General features: G+C 45.1%; 1 protein-coding gene across 1 annotated transcript in view; it reads left to right on the top strand.

Moving 5' to 3' along the window:
- Nucleotides 1–1,368: 1,368 nt before the first annotated feature.
- The window catches only part of LOC109477651 (inactive tyrosine-protein kinase transmembrane receptor ROR1-like), a 25,980-nt gene continuing 17,912 nt past the window's right edge, over nucleotides 1,369–9,436 (top strand). The window contains exons 1-3 of the mRNA XM_019778986.1: nucleotides 1,369–1,720; nucleotides 6,559–6,619; nucleotides 8,661–8,710. Of these exons, the coding sequence (XP_019634545.1) occupies nucleotides 1,624–1,720; nucleotides 6,559–6,619; nucleotides 8,661–8,710 (208 nt within the window). The 5' untranslated portion in view covers nucleotides 1,369–1,623. The remainder of the gene's footprint in view (nucleotides 1,721–6,558; nucleotides 6,620–8,660; nucleotides 8,711–9,436) is intronic.

Raw genomic sequence — 9,436 nt, 5'->3', positions numbered from 1 at the left:
GTTGTTCCTTTCTTTATTATAAAGTTTAGGTTGAGTTTTATTTGTTTTTTATTTCATTTATTGGTTTGGCTGTCAACCCCCAACAGCAACATGTACAAAGTGGCTTAACAATCTTCAGAACTATATGTTGAGTTTGGGAAGTTCTTTGTCTAAAACCTGTGGTTCCCTTTGTTGAACCCATGGTTTGAGTTTGTGTAGTTCCTGTGTTTTTAGTTTGTTTTCTGGTGTTGCCCAGAGGCCCAGTTCTAGGTCAGTCCAGAGCCAGGGTCAGGGGAAGTGTGGTTTGAATTTGGCTGCTCTGGAAGGCAGTGGAGCGGCACGTTTAGCGTTCCACGTTCTGCCGGAGAATCTTCCCAGAATTCTTCGCCCTCACGTCCTGCGGACTCGCAGCTAAACTCGGCTGCTGTAAAACCTGAGACTAAAACAACTCGCGGGCGTCACAGATACAAACATATCAGAGCTATAAACCTCGTATAGAACCGACATATACGATTTTATCAAAGAACCCACATATTATAGAAGAAGTGGGTAAATTCGTCTTCCATTGCCTAAAAAGAAGAAGTCAAACCCAGTAAAACTAGTACTATGCATGTTGTAGAATATAGTAGAATGCTAGAAGTAGATATCGTCTCATATACCACTGTATTTTCTTTCTATGTTGTTAGTAACTCCAATTAGCCATCGGGCATGTATTTGCAATAAACGCTTTATCATACACTCGAAACCAGATAATTATGGCTGCAACACAGAATATAATAGACTGGAACTCAGTTATCATAGACTGGAATAGAATGCTGTTTATCTTTCTGCATGTTTCAGAATGGAAAGAAGTGAGGCTATATTTTAGGGTCTGTTTAAAGATGGCTGGGTCTGAAGCTATGTTTTTGACCTTAGAACATAGTACGTGCTTCAACTTGTCTGAGGCTATGTTTTAGTATCTGACCTGTTTTCAGATGGCTGGGTGTGAGGCTAACATTGGACCAGTTGTAAGATGTCTGGGTTTGAGGCTATGGCAGTATTGGGTTCAGCTGTTGTTGTGTTTGTCCTGTCAGTCATTATTCTCTCATTACTGGGGATTGGATAGAGTCTGGGCGGACAGTATGGAACTCACTTGCTGTACAACCTCCCGGGCCGCAGTCAGACGCTCTAACCTCTCCGCTAAAAAGGTCTAGACCCGTTTGCCGGATCAGTTGGTAGCGCCTATAAAGCCCCACTGTTACAAAAGCTTGGCCAGAAGCTGGCATGAACCATGGAAGTGATGAGAAACAGGCAGTGATTTGGGCCCGCCCAAAGCTCCGCCCACCACTCCAGTGGGTTGCCCTATTGCAACAGGCAGAGGGGAAAAGTAAACAATCAAAAACTGCTTAATAACAGTAAACTCTGCCTGTTGTGTTGAAGTGTGGAGGCCAGTCCTGGTAGTGTTAGAGGACGGGGCTGCTGGATTGCAGTAGGATGAGTGTGAAAAGTGTAGTTTTGCTGTGGGTTGAACTGCTGGTGTGACAGGCGGGGTGAGTGATGGATGTTGGCTGGTAATTTATGGGGCTGAGAGTTGCCTCCAGGCTGTGACTGGCTGGGATTACGGAGGAGAGTTTCCCTCCTCTCACAACAACAACCCACAACAACATGGTCCCGCAGCCGACATTTAGGACTTTTCTACCCAGCTTCTTCTCTTATCTTCACCCAGGACAAGTTTTACTGTTCCTCACGCTGCTTTCACTCGGTGAGTTTCTGTTTTTTGGGGCGAGTTTTTGGGTTTAGTTTGGCAGAGCCGTGAGCCGTGATCAGTCACGGTTGGCTCCCAAACGCTGGTCCCACCAGGCCGAAAACTTCCACTGTTTATTTAAAGTTTTGCAGGCTGGGCTCAGTGTGTAAAGGCGCAGGTTTGGAGTCCTTTTGTGGCGGGACTTAGCGGGACTTTTCCGCGCTGAAGGTTTGGAGGGAACTGGGAGGAAGTTTGGGTGTACGTGACAGTCAAGCAGGCGTCTAACTCTAGTCTGACCCTGGCTGGGGCTGTGCGCTTGGAGTCTGGCCTGGGTACAGGCAAACTTGTCATAATAGTGGGACTGGGTGCAGGGCTCTCCCCAAGTAATGAAGCAAGGGTGCTCCCCCTCTCCCCAAAATCCTAGCACCCCTCCCAAACTGTTCAAATTTAGGGTTTTCTCTTAGTATTTTCATGAAAATTGGCTGATGTTTCATCAACTGATTAGGGAGCACCTCTCAGAATTTCTTGGGAGACTACTGGGGTGGGTTAGTTAGACTGGGTGGGTTGGACTAGCGTGGGTTATACTGGTACTAGCTGGTGATAACTTTTGGTCCATTCTTCTGGTTGTTGTAACACAGTGTCAGAAGCTAAAGTGGGCATGCCACTAGCAGGAATGGTTCACCTCCCCTCAGTGATCCCTCTCCTTCATTTCTGTCAAAATGTCGGGGTGTTTACGTTTCCCCAACCACCAACCCTGTCCGCCCAAGTGTCACAAAGCGGGTCTTTGTGGAACCCACCCGACTTTTCAGGCCGGGTGACCCTGAAGAATGCTGCACATGTAGAGGGGAGTCCTGTAACACCCGCCATGATAGCCTTTCAGGGGCAGGACGGCTGAATGGACCCACTGCTGGGGGTAACATGATAGCCCCAACTGTTGGCTGGGCTGGCAGGCTGGCACCAAACAGGCACTGATACAAACTAGATACAAACAAGCTTCAAACTTACCAGAAAACTACCGGTAGTCTAAGTTCTCACTATAGGTAACTACTACTCCAAACAACTGCAAACTCACTAGAAAACTCTAGCCAAGTAATAACCTGACATAAATACTTCAAACAAATTTAAGAGCAGTGTAAACCGTCACCTCAGTGGTATCGGACAGCGCCCTTGTGACAGCTGCTAAGCTGAGACTGACATTGCATAGATTAAAAAAAAAGAAACCTACAAACAGGCTGACAGAAAACTCTCACTATAGATAAACACTGCTACAAACAAGATATAAACTCCCCAGAAAATGCTGTCTGTTGTATAGTTCAGTAGGGATAACACTGCTCCAAAAAACTTCAAACAGGAACAAACTCACTTGAAAAGTTACAGACTTACAACAAGTCACAAACTTACTATAAAAATTAACCACTGCTCTAATCAAATCAGAATCCCTCAGCAGTAGACACTACAGGAATCTCACAGTATCATTCTTCCATGTTACCGATATAATTCTGTATGGATAATGTTTTATGTAAGTGTGACTAGAAACGCACACCGAAGGCATAATATATCCCCATGGGCCGCAAACAGGCATAGACTTTTGCACGTGTGACTAAAATACACCCTAGTGACTGCATAGTTCTGGGTAGTGTGACGAACATGTATGATTTTCTCTGATGTCCCTGTATCAGTATACATAGTAGGTGGTATAACCGCACTTCAGCGTAACACACCAGCTTCTGTATCTGTATAGCCGGTTTAACCGCACTTCAGCGTAACACACCAGCTTCTGTATCTGTATAGCCGGTATAACCGCCCTTCGGCGTAACACACCAGCTTTGCAGGCACGCGGCACAGCGGCAGCTAGCTATATCACACCGAACGACTTGTTACACTCAATCTTTGCACATTTAATTGCAGTTGTTGTTTAAAGCTTTCTTGTGAGATGCCCCAACTGTGCTTGGTGGCAACGAGTTCCAGTCTACGATAGTTCTGGGGAAATACAAGTTTTTGAACACCTCTATTCTTGGTTGATAACTCAGATATTTGAAGGCATGACTGTTTCTTGTTCTTTTCTTCCCTTGTGGAGCCAACAGCAGATTAGCTGGATTCCTGGTCAGATTTCCCCTGTTCCCTGCTGCCCAAAGTTGTCCCAGAGAGATATTTAGCTTCTCCCAAAGTGAGGTTTAATTGTGTCAAGCTGTTTTTCATCAATGTGAACAGAATTGTAGTATGATACCATCTCCTGGCATGTTGGTCAGGCGATTCCTGCTTCTGTATGTGATTAGGAAAGCCAAGGTCAATCAATGTCACATGGGGAGGGGGGCGGGTGTGTGATGAAAATCTGTCAACAAAATTTACTACCAGAAGATTTTTGATTACATATTTAAGCTATTAGTGACAATTCAGACTCATAATTATACCATTGTTATAACTTATTAGCTAAGGGGCTAACATTACAGGGGAATAATATCAAGACTAGTCACATGAAAACTTTTTCCTTAGGAAAAAGTTTTCATGTGACAATCGCTCAGAATACAGTCATACACATAGTCATGGTTCCTACCAATTGCTGATTTAGAAAGAATACTTCACCAGAAGTCTGTTGTTACACATGATAAAGAGATGATGATACAAGTGTTCACTGGAGGTACAGCAGTGAAATCCTCAGCAGTTCTCCAGTTTCCGTTTCTGCACCTGGGCTAGCCGGGGTCAGCAGTGGTCATCATGGAGGCACGACCTGCAATATTGCCTCCGACCCCTGACCTCGGGAAGGGCCTCCCGCTGTTGCATGCTGGGGGGTCGCTGCTGAGAGGGGAGCAGGGCATTGTGGGATGGGCGGAGTGTTCGGGGGTGTTGGATGGCGGCACAGCGTTGGGTTGGCAGGTTTCGGTTTGACAAACAACCCAGGAGCCCAGAAGGAACGTAGGGGCCCCGCGGACTAGACAAGCCACTAAGTACCTGATACCAGCCCAGAAAAGAACAAGAAATAGTCATGCCTTCAATTTCAAATATCAGAGTTATCAACCAAGAATTGAGGTGTTCAAAATCTTGTATTTCCCAAGAACTATCGTAGACTGGAACTCGTTGCCACCAAGCACAGTTGGGGCATCATCACTAGAAAGCTTTAAACAACAGTACTCCTGCAATTAAATGGGCAAAGATCGAGTGTAACAAGTCGTTCGGTGTGATATAGCTAGCTGCCGCCGTGCCGTGTTCCTGCGAAGCTGGTGAGTTACACCGAAGGGCGGTTATACCGGCTATACTGCTGATACAGATACAGAACCTGGCGCAGCATCAGGGTGGATATTACAATTTATACCCACAGGCAGGCTGGTACAGGCACCATGTCGTAGTGATTAGCCAGGCTGACATGGGATCAAAGGGTCAGGGGTTTGATTCCTGGCAGAGCCGGGCCAGACGTGGTGTCCTTGGGAAACACTTCCCTTCTCTCAGGTGTACAGGGGCCTGGGTTTGGTTTGGGAGGGGAAAGGGGGAACGAGAGGGATGGGCTCCACCCTCCAACACAAGACAGTGGATAACAGCCCAGTGTCCTTAGTGCCTGAACTTGCTGAAGGCTAGAGTACCCTTACCTTTACCTATGTATAGTAAGTCATGTATAATAAATAGGGACTACCCTTACCTTTACCTATTATATGTATAGTACATGTAAGTCATGTATAAGAGGGACTACATGTACCCTTACCTTTACTTATATGTATAGTAAGTCATATATAATAGGGACTACCCTTACCTTTACCTATTATATGTATAGTAAGTCATGTACATGTATAGTAGGGACTACCCTTACCTTTACCTATATGTAAAGTAAGTCATGTAGAGTATAGTACTAGGGGTTACCCTTACCGTTACCTACATATGTATAATAGGGACTACCCTTGCCTTTACATTTTGTACCTATATGTATAATACTAGGGAATACCTAAACCTTTACCTATATATATGATATAGACCACCCTTATCTTTACCTACTTGCATAAGGGAAGTACCTTGCCTTTACCTATAGATCTGTTAGGTTTATTCGACATTAGGTCTTGTTCAACACATTTTATTGTTTGCTACTCTCTTTATGTAGTTTGCCAACATTGTACCATGTGCAATTGCCGTGCAGTAAAGTTCTTATATGACCCCAACCCTGCCCAACACCCTCCAACTGTCCAAGTAAGACTGGACAGAAATCCTCCTAAGCATGAGGAAAGACTTTTCTATGGCAGCGCCTTGCCGGAGGTAAACAGGTCACAGGGAAAACCTAATATGTGGGGCAGCTGCTGGCTACTGGTATGGGGGGGGGGGGTGTTATGATGGTATGAGGGGTGATATACTGGTATGGGGGGGAAGGGGGGTATGCTGGTATTGGGGGGGTATACTGCGGGTGGGGGGGGTTATACATGTATGTTTTGGCACAGATCTAGAAATGCCTCGTGTCTCCGTGTTGTTTACGTTTAGCCCAGCTGTTGGGGTGCCAAACGGAAACACACTACAATAGTTCAGATACACACCCTAACGCTAAACAGTTCAGCAAACTTCTGTATCAAATATTCAAGGGTGGTTTTCAGACTGTTGGGGTAGATAGAAAAATTAATTAAGAAGACAAAGCCTGAATACATTGAAAGGTTGTTTCAGTGTTGGTTAGAATAAAGATTATATCATTATTAATCATGGTCAACAATTGTAACTGATATAATGTAATTTTAATGATTGTATGTACAAGTATTTTCGAGGTAAACTTTGTCTATGATGTTGTTTATTTCTGTTACCATCAATCCATCATTAGCAGGCATAATACATGTATGTTGCTATGAAGACTGGATGTTTGTTCTGACATTTGTTTGTTTGTTTGTTTACAGGTTCTCAGGGTTTGGCGTCGTCCCCGGCAACGCCAACGGATTTACTGGCGGATCCGACTGGGTAAGAAATCTGTCATATTTTTATCAACATAGGAAATCTTAATATTCTTATTAAGGCCACACCAATCTAATTTCTTGGCAGCCAGCCATATGCATTGTTGGCTGAATTGCACAAGTGATTACATATTTAAAAAACTTGAAAAAGATACAACATTGAGGATTAAAAGGATTAGATTTAAAATTTTTTAGGTCGGTCCATTAAAACAGAGGCGGACTACTATTTACAAGTCTTGGTTACTGAGGCTTATTGCCTGAAACAGAAAAGATTTTCTCAGTCTTTCAGTTCTGAACTTCGGTATGGAGATGTGGTTTGTCAACACCAACTGTGCTTCGTCAGACTGAAGCTGTCACATGTAAGACTAACAAATAAACATTTGAACATAAACAGACAGACAGGACTGGCTCCTGGTGCAGACAACAGACTTGCACACAAGAAAACTGTTACTCATGCAGCTGGATAAGTTTTAAAAAATGTCAAAAATGTATTTCAAGTATTACCAACAGTTTTTGTCAGTGGGTAGACTTACGTCGATGAAGGTTAGACATCCAGGTAATACGATATGCCAAAAACAGTTACTCAAGCAACTGGATATGATTTTGAAAATGTCAGACGTTTCAGCTAGTATCCACTAGGGGGTGCCCTAATTCCGTAGTACTGTAGTAGTTTGAAAAATGCTTGTTGCGATCTGATGGAAACAGACAATTTGTAGAGAAAACTTGAGAAAGGTCAAATTCCATTTAGGACTCTGCAACAGATACCCCGGGAAGGAGAGTAGGGAAGGAGCGTATGAACCCGGGAAGGAGAGCAGGTTGCCCTGCGCAGAATGCGGTGGTGTATCGTGGGTAATACCAGGCAGGCCGGCCCTAATGAGTTGTCCTTGGTTTTCACTCAAAGTTGGATAAACAAGGCGGGAAGTGAACTTGGAGCTGGGAGAAGGTCACGGCAAGGTCACGCCCTTGGGGAGGGGGGAGGGGAAATGTGGACCCAGCTGGGAAGGGACGGGGTTAAGTACGGGGCCGTGGAAAATTGGCAGGGCCAGGGATTGAACTCCTGACCTGGGGGTTATCCCCAGTAATGGCTAGCTATGCTGCCTGCAGAGTGCCCTACATGGATGTGTGTTACCCACACAGATAGGCAGAGTGCCCTACATGGATGTGTGCTACCCACACAGATAGGCAGAGTGCCCTACATGGATGTGTGTTACCCACACAGATAGGCAGAGTGCCCTACATGGATGTGTGTTACCCACACAGACAGGCAGAGTGCCCTACATGGATGTGTGCTACCCATACAGACAGGCAGAGTGCCCTACATGGATGTGTGCTACCCACACAGATAGATGCTGCATGCCGAGTGCCCTACATGGATGTGTGCTACCCACACAGATAGGGAGAATTCGGCACAGCGGTAGCCTGGGTTCCAAACCCAATCACACTGGACACAAAGGAGGGCCTGCAAGGGGGGGTCCCGACAACACACTACGCTGAATTCGGAAACCTCTCGATTACGCTTTACGATAAATTCCAAGTGGCTACAACGCATTACGTAGAATTAAAACGCCGAATACGCTCTACGCAAAAATATTAGAGCGATCCGTCTACGCTCTATGTAGAATTAAAACGGCCGATTACGCTCTACGGAAAAGGGCTTGCGGGCCCGCTTATACTGGCTGTACAGATACAGATGGCAAACCAGAAACACCTGGCTAAGACTAGCACTTGGTACATGACTGTCCAGAATCTTGCTGTATCCAGAGCCAAGCTGAGGCAGGGTTCTGGATAGTCCACACTTTTTATCCAGAATTGTGCTTGTGGCAAATCTACATTCTCGGATATGCTGAGACAATCCAGAACCATGCCTGACCCTAACCCTAACCTATTCAGGCATAGAACTAAATTGTTAGATAGGCACGGTTCTGGATACAAGAGTAAGTGATATTGGCTGCCCATAGTCCACCCCTTGACACCACATGTGCATGCATATCTGTAACTTGTAAGTGGAAATCCATGTTGTGTCTCACAGTTGCTTCTGTCTGTTTCAGGCTCCCCAGAGCTGCCACAGACACGCCCACCTCCAGGATAGGCGGACAGTGTAAGTTGATATCCCAGCTTCCTCTTGTTGTGAAGGTCATAGTGGGGGAGGGGGGCAATCATTATGCAACTTGAGGGGAGTTCTGTTGGTTTTATTTTTGTTTTGAACTATTTTTGTTTGTTTGTTTGCTAGGCAGCTAATGTAAGTTGATATCCCTGCAGTTTCCTCTTGTTGGGAAGGTCATTATGGGGGAGGGGGGCAATCTATTAACTTGAGGGTGCTGTTGGTTTGAACTTTTTGTTTGTTTGTTTGTTTGTTTGGAGACCTAAATGTTTTTTTATAAAGATATGCCCACATGTAAGTTGGAATCCCTTGGAGTCTAAGCCCTGGCACAATCAATGTGTGAATGACAGTTGGGTTAGATAAACAGTCCCTGGATGATAATGATTTCCGTTTAGAAACAAATGTCTGAGAACTTATGGCTGATGACGACTGTGATACAGTAAGTCTGCTTGTGTGGTACACGTAAATCCCCAGCCAGCAGTCAGGGACATTTCACAGCCAAACAAAGCTGTAAAAGTTGGGAGACTTCACAGAGTACCTCATGACCTCAATTACATTTGCTGACCCCTGAAGGTCGACCTAAAGGAACCCAAAGCTCTTCTGGTGCTGTTCTACTGTAGTAGGAGACCTTCTGGTGTAGAATTACAGTTTCTAAAATGATTGACTTCGCAGTAGTACATTGCCCCCTCCCCTTTGTTTTTGCCCCCCTCCCCCTACATACTG

Source organism: Branchiostoma belcheri, unplaced genomic scaffold, assembly GCF_001625305.1.
Source record: "Branchiostoma belcheri isolate BF01 breed outbred unplaced genomic scaffold, Haploidv18h27 scaffold40, whole genome shotgun sequence".
Taxonomy (NCBI): Eukaryota; Metazoa; Chordata; class Leptocardii; order Amphioxiformes; family Branchiostomatidae; genus Branchiostoma; species Branchiostoma belcheri.
The sequence above is the reverse complement of the archived record's forward strand: the minus strand, read 5'-3'. Positions and strand labels throughout refer to the sequence as shown.